This window comes from Rousettus aegyptiacus, unplaced genomic scaffold (genome assembly GCF_014176215.1).
Source record: "Rousettus aegyptiacus isolate mRouAeg1 unplaced genomic scaffold, mRouAeg1.p scaffold_m13_p_6, whole genome shotgun sequence".
NCBI classification, from domain to species: Eukaryota; Metazoa; Chordata; class Mammalia; order Chiroptera; family Pteropodidae; genus Rousettus; species Rousettus aegyptiacus.
The window spans coordinates 15,015,291-15,032,755 of record NW_023416309.1 but is presented as its reverse complement, the minus strand read 5'-3'; the positions used below and the strand labels follow the sequence as shown (position 1 = coordinate 15,032,755).

Here is a 17,465-nt window from a genome sequence, read left to right as displayed (position 1 = left end):
ATGGGATTATTTTCTTAAGTTCTCTTTCTGACAATTCATTATTAGTGTACAGAAATGCAAAAGATTTTTGTATATTGATTTCGTATACCACAATTTTACTGAATTCATTTATTAGTTCTAACAGTTTTTTGGTGGAGTCTTCAGGGTTTTCTGTACAGTATCATGTCATCTGCAAATAGTGGCAGTTTTACTTCTTTTATGATTAGGATGCCTTTTATTTCTTTCTCTTGCGTAATTTCTCTGGGTAGGATTTCCGATACTATGTTGAATAAAAGTGATGAGAGAAGGCATCTTTGTCTTGTTCCTGATCCTAGAGGAAACACATTCAGCTTTTCACCATTGAGGATATTTGCTGTGGGCTTCATATATGGCCTTTATTATACTGAGGTATAGTCCCTTTATAACCTGTTTTTTGAGAGTTTTTATCATAAATGGATGCATTTTTTGAGATGATCATATGAAAATTTTATCCTTTAGTGTTTTATCCTGTTAACGTGTATCACATTGATTCGAAGATGCTGAACCATCCTTGCATCTCTGCAATAAATCCCACTTGATCATTATGTATGATCCTTTTAATGTATTGTTGAATTCAGTTTGCTAATATTTTGTGGATAATTTTTTCATCTATGTTCATCAGGGACATTGCCTGCATTTTTTTTTTCTTGTGGTGTCTTTGTCTGGTTTTGGTATCAGGGTAATGCTGACCTCATAAAACGAGTTTGTAAGTATTCCCTCCTCTTCTATTTTTGGAAGAGTTTAAGGAGGATTGGTATTAATTCTTTGAACGTTTGGTAGGATTCACAAGTGAAGCTGTCTGGTCCTGGACTTTTATTTGCTGGGACGTTTTTAATTACTGATTCAATCTCCTCATTAGTTATTGGTCTGCTCACATTTTTCATTTCTTCATGAATCAGTCTTAGTAGGTTGCATGTTTCTAGGAATTTATCTATTTTTTTCTAGGTCATCCAATTTGTTGGCATGTAGTTTTTCATAACTGTCTTTCATGAGCTTTTGTATTTTTGTGGTATCAGTTATAAGAATTTCTGATGATTACAGTTCTCTAACATCTAAATATCCCAGTAGGCAGAAACTTCTGTTCACAACAAGAAGAGCATCATTCTTCCTGAGTTTCCTCTTTGAGTAAATCAACCTGCTCCTGCCTTTTCACGCCTGACCATTCCATCCCTCATGCGGTCCCGATTCCAGCCCACCACCTTCCACCCTTTGTTAGAAATCACTTCTCTTATTTAGGGCAAGTGAAAAAGAAGGTAGATTTCAGATTTCATTTATTTGTCTCTATTTATCACCTTGGCCAAGGATAGGCTGGTAAACGCAGGCTCTTAAATACAAGCTGCCTTACACCCTCCTCCTTGCCTGACATAGGTTCTCTCTGGACAAGGACACAGGACTTATCATGCTGATCGCCAGACTGGACTACGAGCTCATCCAGCGCTTCACCTTGACGATCATCGCCCGGGATGGGGGTGGCGAGGAGACCACAGGCCGGGTCAGGATCAATGTGTTGGATGTCAACGACAACGTGCCCACCTTCCAGAAGGACGCCTATGTGGGTGCCCTGAGAGAGAATGAGCCATCTGTCACGCAGTTGGTGCGGCTCCGGGTAAGATACCAGGGTTTGCTGCGGTCCAGCCATTCATCTTATCCTCCTCTCTGTACCTTCTTCCTGACTGTTCCTTTGGTAAGCCATTGCAAGGGGTGCTAACCTCCCATCCACAAAGAACCGTACCCAGATTTAGGGATCACATTCTTCATCTGAGCATCACCTCACGTCCCTGGTTACCAAGTACGCCCAGGGTCTGTCTCAGCTTAAATTTCAGGTCACCATTCAGGAAAAGGACACCTTCCCCATCTCCCTTGGTGAGTGCCGAGCAGTTCCTTGTATAGAGACCCCCATCTAAGCCCTTCAGTGGCTGCTTAGAATCAGGCACTGCTATAGCTGGCAGGAACCAGAGACCACAGGCACAACCCAACAAGAGGGGAAATAGGGAGAGGCAGGCCCCAGAGGGCACAGTGAATTAGCAGCGTAGCAGAGACAGACCTAGAACTCGGGACGCTACACGCCAAGTGTCTTCCTGCAATGAGTTCCCTCCATGTTTCACTGACCTCTGACCATGGGACTTCTCAGTGACCTTGTGCCCTTTCCTCGCTCTGCCCACCCAGAGTGACAGAACCCTGAAGACTCCATTTAGAACTTATTTCTGAAGGAGACAAGAGTGTGAGCAAGGTAGAGGAGGTGGGCAAGAGGGACACAAGAAGGCAGCACTATGTGCCCACTCAACACGGCCATGGCTCCCCATAGAACCCAGCCCACCCTCCCCTCCCAGCCCCCTCAGCGCCTGTTACACCAGGAGTGGTGGGCTGCCCCTGAGGCACTCGAGCATCAGAGACTCCTGGAAAGAAGTTATTTAATGCAGCCACCCCAGAAGACAGGCAGGCGAAGAAGGAACTGACCCCATTCCAAGTGCCTGCTTCCTACCCACCTTGCATTCATGAATGTATTTGTGTATTTATTACCTATCTTACCTGTGCACCATACTGGACTCTAGGTACACAGCTCAATCAGAAACATGAGGTTCCTGTTTGCATGTAGCTGAGAGTCTGAGCAAAACAGACAGAATTTAAATGAGAAGTTACAATCAGGCATGGTGGGGGCTGATGGGGTACACAGCACAGAGCCCTAACCAGATCTAGAGTTCAGGCCCCTGTGGGTGGGATGTGTGAGCTTGGACTACATGGGCAAGAGGATGGTCATGCCAGGTACGGTAGAGACCTTCTCCATCCCCTAGGTAAGGCCCTGCCTTCCCCTATTCTCCCTAGGCCTCCATCCTGGCCTCTAGATTCCCCAAGATAGCTCTGCAGGTGTGTCTGCTGGGAGCCAGACAGTAGCCTTCATCTGAGAGACCAGGAGAATCTGGATCACCTAAAAAGAGGGCTCTGAGAAAGGCCAGCCCACCTCTCCCACTCCCCCTCTTCTGGCCATTGGCCACTGAGGGCTCATGGGGCCTGTCTACCGTCTTCCTTTCAGGCAACAGATGAAGACTCCCCTCCCAATAACCAGATCACTTACAGCATCGTCAATGCCTCCGCCTTTGGGAGCTACTTTGACATCAGCGTATATGAGGGCTATGGAGGTGTGTGGGGGCAGGACGGAGGGCCCAGCTGGGAGGTGGGTTGGCAGGGGGATGCTGGGTTGCATGCTTACACCCCTCTCGGGAGGGTGGCTCTCTGTCTCCCAGACACCCTAGACTACTCAGGAAGCTGCCCCACAGCTTCCGTTGGCTGGAGCAGCACCTGACATGGGGTCCAGATCTTTGTCTCAGATCAGTCAAATCTTTCTCTGGATCTTAGGTCTATCCCTAGCCAGGAGTCTGATGTTCCCACATCTGTGCCATCCCTATTTCTTACCTGGGAAGATATATGGAATGGAGGCTTGTTAGCCAAGCTTCCCCATCCTTTGGGCATGCTACAGCCACCTCCCAGCCCTCCCAGGTCATTCGTTGCCTTTCCCTACTTGGTCCAAGCACATTTTCACACTCTGGGCCTTGCACCACTGCCCTACTATGAGTCCTGATCCCTAGAGCCCATGATGAGAACAGCAGCAGCAATGTCAAGCTCCAAGATCCCAAGAGACCACCGTGTTTGTTAGATGGGACAACTGGGGCCCAGAGACAGGGAGCGACTTGCCCAAAGTCACACAGCAAAGCTGTCCAAGAAGGCCCTTGTGATTTGACTCTTGGTTGTCTCTCCAGCCTAGTCTTTCAGCACCTCCTCACCCCCTACCAGAAGTCAGCCTCTTTAAACCCCTTGACACTCTCTCCCTTTACAGTGGTCACTTTCATTTCTTTGCAATCTGTTCCTTTTGCCAAGAAAACCCTTCCTCCCTGTCCCTTTAACCTCTGGCTAGCTTTAAGGGCTCCTTTAGAAATATCCTCCTCTGAGAAGCTTCCCTAATTCTTAAAGATGGATTAGGTGCCCTCAAAGCAGAAAGAATGTGCATTGGATGACTCTGAGTCCAGTGCTCACTCCTCCTTGTGGCAGAGATATGTAATTGCAGAAGTTCCAGTCCTGGATCCAGGTGCTGCAGCCCGATGTTCTTTATCTATGTCCCCGTTTTAAAAATATAAGTTTCACGCCTCTGCCCACCCTCACACCTCACCTTCCTCTCAATTAGAAGGAACTCTCTTAGGTTTTATATTACTAAAGCAATAATTTGGTTTCTATTTTCCAAATAGAAAGTGGCAATTTAATATTGTTGTTATGCTTTTGAAGACTACCCATGCCTCTGCTCCCAAGCCAATATGCCTTCCCTTCCAAAATTGAGATTCAGTGGCTTAGCACAAAGAGTACTCATGTGCAGTAGTGGGGATATTTCAGGGCCAAAGCAGCTGCCGAAGCTGTGCCCAAATCCTACCTGTCCATCTCTCTCTGCCTTTGGTGTTAGGGTCTTCGCTCGCCTTCTAGCAGAGTCCTGCTGAGGGTGAAATCTGCAACATGATACCCTGAGTATCTAAACAGTGCCCAGCGTGGCCGCTGGACGGGCATGAAGAGACTGTAGGATAAATGTGAGAGAAGAGAAGACAGGAGCAAGGTGATGAGAAGGAAAAACAGGGCCCAAAGAGTCAAAGGAAGGAGCTGCCATCTGCTCCCACTGCCGCCTCACCGCCCCGCAACCTTGACAGTGGGCAACAAATGGGTGAATTCTGTGTTTATCTGGAGGGTATCAGGAATGATAACAGGGACAGGATTAGAGACCTGGGGCATGACCCTGTTCTCCAAGTGGCTTCCAGACTGATTAGGAGGGTCAGATGAGTGGGTCCAACAGACAGGCAGGAGTAGCACCTACTGGAGAAAGCTGGGCTCAAATCCCACTCTATTAAGTTGCTAGCTGTATGTCTTTAGGCAAGTCAATGAGCCTCCCCGAGCTTTGTTTCCTCATCTGTAATGTGGGGCTTATATTACCACCAGAACAGTTACCACTCAGTGGACCCAGCACTGGGCCTGGCATGTATTAGGCAGTCAATAAACCTAAATCAAGACCATGAGGCCCTTGTCAGCCATACTCTTTCTGCCCAAAGGGGAGCCCTGACTGGATGGGCATCAAAGTCTGCTGACAGGGGCTCTGGGGCCCTGTTCCTATCATTTCAGTGATCAGCGTGAGCCACCCCCTGGATTATGAACAGATACCTAATGGGCTGATTTATCTGACGGTCATGGCCAAGGATGCTGGCAACCCGCCTCTGAACAGCACTGTCCCCGTCACCATCGAAGTGTTTGTAAGTACCCAGGGGCACTGGCCTTGCCCTTCCACTGCTCAGGGGGTTATCTGGCAGACTGGCCCAAAGGCTGTCCTAGAAAACCTCTGCCAGCTTGGCCAGGGGAGGTCCAGGAACGCAAGAAGAGCCCAACTTTTGAAGTCGGGCTCTGACTTCTTTTGAGGGCTTTAGGACAGCCTCTCAGGGGAGCAGGAGCTCGAGGAAATGTCACCAAATTCCTTCATGTACAGCTACATTCTGTGGAGTTCAAGGGAATTCCTGGAAGGTCATCTCTCTTCTCGCTCTCTCTTTCTACCCCTCCTTTTTCATTTTCACTTCCTTTTTCTGCTCCGAAGATCTAAAGGGACCTGAAACCAAACCACAGCTTGTCTTACATGAATATCACGCACACCTTAGTGCATTCCACGTCTGAAATCATCAGTCACTAAACCCGTCTCCACATTGGTTCGCTGGCTCCATGCAGCTCCCCCAGTGATCCTGGGGATGAGACAGTGTTCTGAGAGTGGGCCAGCGGGCCTGTCCCCCAAGAGACCCCCAATACTGTGCATGCACAAGCACACCTGCCCCCCATCTCATAAAGGCTGCTGCCTGCAGGCAGAGGTGAACACGTACATGTTGATGGAAGAATTAGCACTTTACCGATTCCAGGAGGATTAGATCAGATTGTCAGGTTAGGAGATACGCTGTGATTTGACATATGTTCAGGAAAACATCTTGCTCAGAGCCGGCTTGCTGGATGACCTTCCAGGTCTAGCTGGCTTCACCAATGGCCTCTAGAACTGCCCTACACCTGGCTTTGACAAGCCTCATCCTTACAACCTGATGTTAGAGGCTCCAGGGCTAGCTCCCAGGTGGGAATGTCCTGGTCTGGCTGGGGGACCTAATTTGCTTGCAATTCGAATAGGATGGGGCTTCAGTGATGGAAAAGTCAGGGGTGATGTTCTGGGGGAAGCTCTGCAGGTGGGCATGTGGGAGCAGGATTTAGGGGTGGCGTGGGAGGGTGAGGCTATATGGAACAAGGTCCAGGAGAGGGAAAGGCTGTCACTTTATATCTGGCATGTCAGGCTTCAGGGAATGGCAGGGGAGGACAGAGGAGAGGAGAGCCACAGAAGCCTAAACGCCTGCCTGCCTTTAACCCGCAGCCTCCCACCTTGAAATGCCAAGGGTGACACCAGACAACTAGAATGTGTTCCCTGACAATTATGACCACATCCTGGTGTTCTTTTTTTAAATTTATTTTTCAATTAATTGATATTATATAAGTTTCAGGTATACAACACAGTGATTAGGCATGTATAGAACTTACAAAGCGATCACCCTGATAAGTCTAGCACCCATCTGACACCACACGTAGTTATTATAGTATTATTGACTATGTTCCCTCGAAGCTGTCAAGCCAGTCAAGAGGGGCCCCCACTCTCCTTCCGGTCTGCCCTGGCCCCTGGCAGCAGGAGGGTCCGGCAACGGAAACAGATGCCACCTTGGCCGTGAGTGAACATTGTCTTTTAAGCAGGGCTTTTGGATGATATAGTCACTGTGTCTAAGGACTACACTTGAAAAGGTCACTGCCTTTGAGTTGATTTTGCATGTGGGTGATTTTTAAGTAGCTGTCACTTATCTAAGCTGCCTCCTCCCTCCATCAAAGGGATTTTCTCTGAACCAAAAAAAAAAAAAAAAGCCCAGCAGAGACGAAGTAGTTGACGGCAGCGCTTACCGCACAGGGAGGGGGTGGGGAGAGGCAGAGCAAAATGACAGGGCTCCTGAAGGAGGAGAGGCAGGCGAGAGGGGCCAGGTGATTCCTTTTCATCCACTGCTTGTTGGTTTTTAATAAAGAAGTCAAACTCGGTTTGTAGATTTCCCATTAGGGGACAATAAGCTTTTGTAGAGGGAGCCGCTGAATTAGAACTAATAGTGAATGCAGCGCCAGGATCCAGGGGAATATCACCACTAATAAGTTTCTGCCTCATGCTCTCTCACTGACATTCTCCACGCTTGTTTCATGCAGCCAAGCAGAAGGCTTAAATAGACACGCGTACGGGGCGCTCATGCCTGCACTAGGGGGATGCCCAGGCATGCTCTTGGGATGTCGGATGTCTGGCGAGTCCTCCCACAGCCAGATTGAGCCAGTGTGCAGTCCAGAGCCAAGGGCCAGATTGGGGAAGAAAAGTGTTCCTTTCTGGGCACCCACAGTCCTGGAAGGATGGGGTTCTCTGAAGTCCCCCGCTATTATGCCTCCCTCACTTTCATGTTTGCTCAGCATGAGTGACTCCAGCAAAAGGGGCTTATTCAAGAGCCTTTCCCTTAGGAGCTTGCAGTTTCAGGAAAATGAGGCCCTTGGAGTTTGCGTCCATGCTGGGCTCCTGAGGAAAGGGGAGAAGGCTGTGTCAGATGGGCCCGCCAGGTTTCCTCCAAGAGGGGAACAGGGAGGAATCCTCAAGTGATTGCAAAAAGCAGTCAGTGAGGATGATAGTCTTAAAGGGTAGGAAAGTCTCCTCTGCTAGTGGAGGGAGACTGTGTGTGGAGGAGCAGGAGGAGGCAGAGGCTTCACCTGGGCCCCACCTGCCAGTTTAGCCTCTTGGCCCAGCACCAGCCCTCTCACCTGGCCAGAGGAGGAATTGCTTCCGGAAAGCTTCAGGTGGTGGGTTCTGGGCCAGGACTTGCTGGGGTGGTGGAGGAGCCACCTGTCCCCTGTTGTACTTCAGTATTTTCTGGGTTGGCTGCTCTTTTCTCCCTTCATTTCTAGGAAGGTTCCCAGAACCTTCTGCCGTCACCTTGGCAGAGCTGGGAGAGAAGTTCCTGGTAGGCATCCCAGCATGGGGGCCGATGAACCGAAAGTGGGAGAGCTGGAGTAAGCTCGGAGCTCCGCTGAAAGACCAAAGGGGAGAACCAGGGGAGCTGGCGTCGTAGGCAGCTCCAGCTGCTTTTCTCCATCTCCCCAGTCCCCACCATCACTTCCCGGCCCCCCACGTATTTCCCCAAGGCCTGTCCTGCCTCCTTGATCTGTAGCCCAGCCAGAGCACGTCAGCGCCAGCTGTGCCCAGCCTCCCCTTGGTGCCGGCCCGGGACAGCTAACCAGCCCCCGCTGCCTCCCTGGTTCCTGAAATCTGTCTGTTTTTCTTCCAGGATGAGAACGACAACCCTCCCACCTTCAGCAAGCCTGCCTACTTCGTCTCCGTGGTGGAGAATATCATGGCAGGTACGGGCCCAGGAAGGAGAGGGTGTGAAGGCAGGGAACCAGCAGGCGTGGCACTGACAGTGGACAGGCTTCACTTTGTACACAAATTGGGGAGGTCCATGGGCCTCCCTGTCTGTTTCCATGACAACGGAGGGGAACCTTTGGAGATGTCCAGGTATCGCCAGGCAGCAGTTACCTAGAGCACCTGCTATGTGCAGACACTCTGCTAGGCACTTAGTCCCTACTCTCCTGCAGCTACAGTCTGGCAGGGAAGAGAAAAATGACTGGTGATTAATTCAACAGCCTTGGTTAAATGAGAGTAGGCAGAGCGTTCCGAGATTACGGGGCTGTGAGGCAAGTCCCAGGGGCCATGATGGCTGAAGGTCTGGCCTTGGAGGATGGTGTGCGTTCCTATGAGAGGACAAGAGTGGGAGGCTCATCCCCACATCTCAGGTGCCAAGGCTCAGTCTGCAGACCCAGGGCCACTAAGTCCACACTCAGGATCCAGGAGACCTGTTCTGTCCTCAGGATAGGCTGGCAGTTTCATCCTTACCCTCCAAGGGGACAGTCTGTGGGGGAAATGTCAGGAATTGCTGCAGCAGTTGGAGGAGTTGGGGACAGCTGAGGAGTCAGGGACAGCTGAAGTCGGGGAACAACTGGAGGAACCAGGGACAGCTGGAGTCAGGGGTGACCTTCCCTAGTACCACAGAGTCTTCCTCTGGTATCTCCCTAGTATTTGATGACTTGCTGGGTGGTATCAGGCTATGCCCAGCCCATCCTTCCTTATATCAGTCTCAGGCGTTCCCTGTAAAATGTCACTGTCAAAGTGGCCCCCTGCAATTCCACCATCCCCAGGGACTCTGCCACGGAGAGTCCTTCATCTTGGCACTTAATTCTCTTCCAAGTTGAGTGTGCTTAGATAAAGGATTGTGTCAGGGCCCATGTACCAGTCCTGCTTAGGGCAGGACCGAGTCAGATTAGAGGCCCCACAGCTACCTGGAAGGGGCCAGAATGACCCGCCTGTCCATAGCCCCCCGTGTTCCCAGCGACTGTTGATTCATCAACGCAGTAGTAACCACAGTCCGCAGTTCAGTAACAGCCCCACGAATGGGCTGTACAGCTAGACTCATCATGCAGAGGGAGAAGCTGAGACTCAGACAAGTTAAGGCACTTGCCAGAGGTCCCACCAGATTACCGCCTGGGCGTAGTGATTCCAGAAGTGCACACAGTGCATCACGCACTCACCACTCGCCAGAGCTGGCAGTTGGTGGCAGAAGGGTGCAGAAGGCCCTGGCTGGCACAGCTACAGGACAGGCTGCTCTCGGGGCCCAGCCAGGGCAGCTCGAAAGGCCAATCCCCTGACCCCAAATTCCGCAGAGATGGAAACAAAGGTGAGGGCCGTAACTAGACATTAAAGAGAAAATAAAAACCCTCCTAAATTCTGTGAACAAGATAAAACAAGACCGAAATTAAATATAATAAATATTGAATAATTTAATATGGAGCTTCATTTCTTCTTGACTCAGAGTCAAAGCTGGCCAGTCTGCTGGTATTTAATACAGTGGCGAGCCAGGGCAGGGTCAGGGGAGGCAGTGAAGTGCTCCCTAAGGTTGGGCCAGGAGGGGGAAGGGGACGAAGGCCCCATCTTCCCAAGCTCGAGGCCCTCCCTCCCATGGAGACTTGTGCCCACACGACCCAGGGATCTGGGCCACGGGAGCAGGTGTTTAAGCACACTCCCTTCCCCGGGTTCCCCCTGTGCCAGGCGCCCTGTCTCCTGAGGGCTGGTCACCGGGAGACCCCCTCTTCCTCCTCTGGCCTGTGCCAGTCCTGCTTCCAGGGCCAGTGGCCGGGAGCCCAGGGTGGGCAGCACTCCCTCCACCCCCCCTTATCTCCCTGAAGGAGCCACCGTGCTGTTCCTGAATGCCACAGACCTGGACCGCTCCCGAGAGTACGGCCAGGAGTCCATCATCTACTCCTTGGAAGGCTCCTCCCAGTTTCGGATCAACGCCCGCTCAGGTGAGCCCCGACAGCCCTTGTCCTCTGCACCTCATGCTGACTCTCCATGCCCAAGACCTGCCTCTAGGCCAGGACTTCTCACAGCAAGCCCCAGCTTTGAGCAAGCCAGCTTGGAGCATTTGGTTTTATCCCTAAAATATTAATTTGAGTGAGATTACTGATCTTACCAAAAAAAAAAAAAAAAAACCAGACACACACAACATGAATTTATCCACTACAGAATGCCTTTCAATGGTGAAGAGCCCTGTTATGTTTAAATTGTGTTCTGTTTTACAAACATCTGGCTAGCATACCACTTTTCAGGGACACCTTTCTTCAAGCCTAAGTGTCCCCCTCCCTCAGCTGCCAACTTCTTTCTTGAGTCGCAGCTCCTCTTCCTAACACAGTGTATGCCTCAGTTTCCCCACCTGCAAATCTTTGTCGGACACTGGCCATCCCTGCCACAGGTGGACAGGGGCCAGCGGGGCACTAAGTCTGACAGTCATCCATGCCTCTGTGTTCGATCTGCCTTCAGCCCCTTTCATCCCCTTTTCCTAGAAGCCCGCAGACAGCTGGTGCTGATGTGTACAAAGACTGAACACATCCAGAGCCATCCTGAGCCTCTCTCCCCACCTCTGACAATCAGAGACCTTCCTCCCTGCCCTCAGGAGCATCTGCCTTCAGTGAGCCCACATTTCCAGGGGGCTCGGAGTAAAACCGTTAATTCACATTAACCACGTGCTCAGCAGTCTTCTAAGTGCTCTGACCAATGTCGTCCCATTTCACTTTCTTTACGAGCCGTGAGGCAGGTACTAGCATTATCCCCATTTCCCAGATGAAGAAACTGAGGCACAGGAGACGTTCATTGACTTGACAGGACTCGCAGAGCCTGACCATCTGAATTCAGAGCCCAGACTTTAAATGCTGCATTATAGGAGGCCACGTTAGAGCTTCATGCCGCCACCCAGATACAGTGCGGAGCACACTGACCTTTCGGCACCCTGCCTCCCCAGTCAGGGACCCCATCTCCACCCGGGGGCCTTTAATAATGACACGGACATTTTCTTGCTGCCTTAACACGGCTCCTTCGGCTCCGAAGGTGTAAGCGTTTTCCACTGAGCTCCTTGGTCAAATTAACCAGGCCTGATCCACAAAGGTGGCCTTAATTGGATCTAATTTCCCAGACAGGAAGAGCCATCTATCATGCCGACAAGTTCATGTTTAAAACTTTTTAGAGATTAATTTCGTCCTCGCCCTGCCAATTAATTGACACCACCCCAGCAAGGAGCACGATTCGACGGGCAGACCTTTGCCAGTCTCTCCTTCCAGGCCTGAGCACTTTCGCTCCCCTGTCCCCCACCCCAGCGCCCTTCCCAGCCCTGCGCTTGCCAGAGGGCAGGCCAGTATGGCAGGGAGGGAAATGCAACCGTCTAGCCCAGCTCCCTTGTTTCATGGTCGAATAAACCAATCACAGAGAGTTAACTTGCCCCAGGTCACTCGGCTCAGGTAATGGGGATAAAAAGATGGCTAGCACACTGTCCCTACCGTTGGAGAATTCTCAGTCCATTGGAAGAAAACGAGCATTTTCTGAGTGTTGGGAGCTTCACCTATGGTTATTTAATCCTCACAAAGATTAATTCCCACAAACGAGAAAACCGAGGCTCGAAGAAATTAATTAACTATCCTAAGGCAAAGCATCTGGAAAGAGCCATAATCAGAATTCAAATCTGTGTCTCACTGCTCTCAATGTGTGGGCTCTTTCCTGCAGCCCGTGCGAGGTGGTAAAGTGGCCTTCATGTGCTGAAGCCAGCCGATACTGGCTCACACCTGCTCGCAAGAGCCAGTCGTAAGCACATCTTCCCAACTCCATGTTCAATGCCATCAAGTTAATAGTTTAAAATGAGTCCTGGTGGAAATATATCTGCCATGGAAATTGGCAAATGCTTTTCTTTTCTTTTGGGGAACTGGGCATCAAACGTTTACCAGCACACCACTACCAGGGTTGCTACCATATTTTTGTTACACCAAAATACAGAGAAAAGCCAAAAACGGGCTAACAAACATTTTAAATGTTTATATTTGGTAGAATAACTTGCTTATACCCTAAAAAACATTCAGGGCAATATAATTATGTTATGTAGTTAAGGAAATTATTTTCTGACTATTAACTCTCAATGCACTATAGGCTGAGCTGTCCAGTAATGAGTAACAAGTTGGAACATATATGAAACACTCGGTGTCTTCCAGTCCAGTCACTGTGTTTCTGTGACTATAACTGTATAAATGAACAGTGCCAGCTGCTGGTCTAAGTTTTCCATGATAACTAAATTAATTCCACAGTAGCCCTCGAGGTAGGTCCTATTATAATTCCCTTTTGACCAGATGAGGAAACTGAGGCACACAGACTTTAAGTGACTAATTTCAAGTGATAAAGCTAGTCAGATGTCAAAAGTCTAAATGAAAGGTCATCGGTGTCTGAGCTTGAAGCCAAATGGCCCTCCTGCCCTGTTGTTCAGATACAAGCTGCACAATTGGCCTAGATTTCCCCACACCTGAAAATAATCCCTCGTCATAGGGTTGTATTGTCCAGCTCTGGGGTCTGGTTCCCAAGGCATGGGTGCTGTCCCCTCTCTCTCCACGAGCACCACCCCCTACCACCCCCCCTACACACACACACACACCTACACACTCGTGTGTGCACGCTGCCAGACCATTTGGTCTTATAAGCATCTCTCATACTCTCTCTCTCTCCCTCCTTCCCCTGTCTCCTCCTCCTCTCCTTGTTTTATCCTTTCTTCCCTGATCTCTCCCTGGCCCACCCAAACCCTTTCTCACACGCCCCTCTCTCCTGCAGGTGAAATCACCACCACCTCCCTGCTTGACCGTGAGACCAAGTCTGAATACATCCTCATTGTACGAGCAGTGGACGGGGGTGTGGGCCACAACCAGAAAACTGGCATTGCCACTGTGAGTGCCCACCCCTCCCTCGCATGCCCCCCAGCTCCCCACTTGCTGTCCAGGCTGCTGTGCCTCGGCTCATCTTAGGTCTGGGCACTTCGTCCTGGGAGAGTGTGAGGCTTTGTGGGAGTGGAGAAGGTGGCAACTCAGTGTCAGCCAAGGTCAGGACTAGAGCCACTGCAGCTACGGGAAGACAGGCATTCCCACCTGGAGCATGGGCACCTGGAAGGAGCAAATATTTTCTCCTCTGCCCCCAAAAGACCAGTGGGGCAGGTAAGAGAAGACATGTAGAAGAGCGACTCAGAGCAGGAAGCAAGGCCCTTGGAGGATCCCTGGGGGCTTGTCATCACCCCACCCCCAACCCTTGTGGTGCTGAGAAATGATGCCTGGGTTTCCCTACCATGCTCAAGTAGGATCCATCAAGGCCTAGGGTCCCTATTCAAGGCCATGTCGCCCCACCAAGGTGCTTCAGCGAGTAGGAAGCTAAAGAAAGAATGCTTGAGGCTCCTGACTGAGCTCTTGGCTGCAGAACAGGATGGGGGGAGTGAGGAGCAATAAGCCCCTCTGTGGGAGAGGAAGCAGGAAGGCCGGCTGACAGGTCACTCCAGCCAGCTCCCCTCCTTGATCTTCATTCACTTTCTTTGGCTCTCCCTTAGGACCCCTCTCCTGACCTCTCCCCATTGCTCTCACCCTACCCCAGGCAGCCTTCCCCAGGCTGGCCTAGCCAGAGGGGCTGGAATTGATATTGCTTGGCCAGGGACTTGGCAGAAAAATCCCCAGGGCTCTATTCAGTCACAGAAGGCCACTGCTAATAGGATTCACAGCTCTATAAATAATTTACCTGGTGGCAGGTGAGCAGGGAAATTGCTTGCCTTGTAGCTGAGACTGACCAGAAGGCTCAAGGGATTCTATCAGACCTGCCCACACCCTAAACCTCCCCTACCTTGTCATTCACCTTCGGCCAAGACTAGGAGTGGATGGGACAAGTCCCAGGTCACAGAGCCCCTCTCATCTGTTCCTCTGCCACCTGATGAGACAGCGCCAGCCCCTAAACCCTCTGTCCTTGAAAGCTCAGGCTTTGCCCCGAAGCCCCTAAAGTGGGTGGAGCCAGTGGAATTAATACCAAGGTATTAGGTCTCTGAATGAGTCCCCCTCATGGGCAGCTAGGCATAGTCCACGGTGCCCCTCTTGTGGCTTCACAGGTCAACATCACCCTCCTGGACATCAATGACAATCACCCCACCTGGAAAGACGCTCCCTACTACATCAACCTGGTGGAGATGACGCCTCCAGACTCTGATGTGACCACGGTAAGTGGTGGCGGGACAGCAGAACTACCAGGCTGCCCTTCTGAGGACTGTTGCCATCCTCACATGAGCCCTCTGGGCCTGCCCATGTGGGGCTAATGCACTTAGTGTTTCCTGAGTCAGCTCTCTGAGCAGAGGTCCAGAAGCTCTTGCATGGTGAAAGGTAGTCAGAGGTTGTTCTGAGGGACAGTGGGCTTCAGGCTTTGTCAAAGGGAGCACAGAAGCCCAGGGACGGCACCAGGGGATGCAGGGATAGTGCAGCTTATAGCCACACGTACCCTGAGACCCAGGACTCTGGTCACCCCTCATGAGAGCCCCGCCCTCCCCTGGCAAGGCACACGTCTCTCCCTCAAATTGCAGGAACTTCATCTTTGCCCTCAGCACCTTCCCTTCACTTCTGTCACTGCAGCCACTGGGCTGGGTCAGCTGGACCCAGGGCTACCCCAGCAGGGGGTCTGAAGTTCACCCAAGGGTTTTCTGGTGTAGGATGTTTCAGGGTTTCACAGACACCTGTGTGTGCTGCATGCGTGTACATCCAAGTGCTGTGTGCAGGGATGTGGCTCAGGGCAGGCAAGGGGAGATGTGGCCAAAGCCTTGAGCACACAGAATGGAGACCAGCATCCGAGGGAAACTGAGGAAAGCCAGGGTCGTGCACCCTGCTGCTCTGGGATTCACATTTGAGAGGCCTCCCCCCACCCTACCCCCAATATTTGTACCCATTAGGGAGGTTCGTCCTTACTGTCCAGCGCCACAGCCACCCAGCCTGCCTGTGACGGACATGAACTGAATGGCTCGTGACAACCCATTTATTAAATATTTGGGATGTGCCAGGCGCTGTGCTAGGGGCCTCTCATGAATTCTCTCTCGTCCTCGTGGTGCTCTCATGTGGCCAATGGACTCATGGCTCCTACCATACTACACAGGACACGGAGACTTAGAGTTCGAGGGCTTTGTCCAAGGACCTAGAGCTAGTAAGAGGTAGTGCTAGGACTTGAACCCAACTTCGAAACCACATAGCCCAGTCCTTGTCCCTCTGCTGGCTCAGGGATGCCCTGGTATGTGGCCCAGGTCCTGAGAAACCGGACAACGCCAGTGGGTTGGGAGAAGGGGTGGTACTTTCACATCCAGCTCTCCGGGAGGCTGCCTCACCAAGAGCTCAAGCAGCCGTGGGCTGGTGATGCCTAGCCTACGCTCCCCGAGTTCTCATCATCCACAGGGAGGTGTGACAAGGCCTGCCTAGGTCTAGGTGGGAGAGGATGTTAACATATGGGGCACAGGGCGGCCTTGGCCATCACAGCTGTCCTTCCTCTTTTCCACATGTTAAAGATCTGAATGGTTCTCAACTGGTGGGCAGGTCCCATTCCAGAGAGTCTAATGGCCAGGGGCCAAAGGATCTGGAATCTGGTTTTTCAAATCCGCAGGTGAGAGGATTCTTTCCAACCCAGGGCCAAATTTAGAAACCATTACCCTAAGCCATTTCCACACCCTCTCCAGGGCTCAGGATCTGATGAGCGCTCTCTGCTGCCACCTTGTGGGAACTCAGGCTCTAGCCCAAGAGCTGAGGCTGGATGTCCACCTCTGAACACCTGTTCGGTCATCTCTTAACCTTTGCTTTCTGTCTCTGAGAAATTTCTCCCAGAGGAAATCGAGGGACAGGTGAGGGAGGTGTCCCTGGAAGAAATTGGCTACATGGGTCACAGGCCAGGGTACCGTTATTGAAGAGTTCGCCTTCCAGACAAAGCCAGTAGGTTTGGGGGGCTGGGACTGCACTTGCGCTTAGGCATTTCCAAGATCTGGCCCCCAATGTCCCTCTCTGGGTCTCTAGCCTTTTCTCAGATCCTTCTGAGCCATGAGCAGGTATGGACAATGGGCCAGGGGCCTGCTGCCCAGCACTTCCTTACTTTCCAGGAAACCTCAGTAAACCTTCAGTGAGTACCTACTGTGTGCCAGGTCCCATGCTTAGCAGGCTCAGGAGTGCAGGAAGCAACAATGTGTGTGCTCTGCCTTCTGGGAACTTCATGCCCTTCTGCTCAAAACCACAATTGGGTCCCATCTCACCCTGTGTAAAAGCCAGAGTCCCTACCAGACATACCTGGCCAGAAAGAGCCACTTTACTTTTAGCTCTAGGGAGATGAACGTGGGAATCCACTCAGTACAAAGTGGACATGGCCGTTCCTCCCCCAGCTCAGGGCAGTCATGGGATTGGGGCACTTGAGCTTTTCAGTGACCCACAGTAGTATTTGAGACATGAAAAAAAAATGCAATGACTCAAAGTTCAAAAACAAAGGGGCAAAGTCAAAATTGAAACTTGTTATATTAAACAGCTAGCAAATATATAATGACAACTTTAGTAATTACAAAAATCTCATTTGTAAAAATCTCATTACATTTGAGGAAAACTATAGCTTTGATTTTCAAGAATTCTTGAGAATTTTCTAAAATTTTCTGGAATTCTCAGTTACGTGTGATGATTACTAGGAAACCAGAAGTCAGAGCCCATAAATTAATTGAGCTTGTCATAGCAAAATAATTTCAAAAGGAATAGTCATAAAAATTCTTTCAAATTTTATAGTCATGAAATGTATGTATGCATACATATGTGAGTATGATTTAATATCTTTGAGGGGGCCCCTGAGGCCTAAGGCCTCACAATAGCCCTCGGTAAGGTAGGGGCTGTGGCAGAGGTGTGAGGAAAGAAGGTTGCAGTGCAGGGAACAGCTAACCCAGAAGTGA

General features: G+C 50.8%; 1 protein-coding gene across 2 annotated transcripts in view; it reads left to right on the top strand.

Moving 5' to 3' along the window:
* CDH23 (cadherin related 23) overlaps positions 1 to 17,465 on the top strand; it is a 344,899-nt gene that overhangs the window by 221,553 nt on the left and 105,881 nt on the right. For both annotated transcript variants that reach the window (XM_016162284.2, XM_036223824.1), the window contains 7 exons: positions 1,387 to 1,624; positions 3,050 to 3,155; positions 5,170 to 5,297; positions 8,421 to 8,493; positions 10,372 to 10,488; positions 13,322 to 13,434; positions 14,628 to 14,735. In XM_016162284.2, coding sequence (XP_016017770.2) covers positions 1,387 to 1,624; positions 3,050 to 3,155; positions 5,170 to 5,297; positions 8,421 to 8,493; positions 10,372 to 10,488; positions 13,322 to 13,434; positions 14,628 to 14,735 — 883 coding nt within the window. The remainder of the gene's footprint in view (positions 1 to 1,386; positions 1,625 to 3,049; positions 3,156 to 5,169; positions 5,298 to 8,420; positions 8,494 to 10,371; positions 10,489 to 13,321; positions 13,435 to 14,627; positions 14,736 to 17,465) is intronic.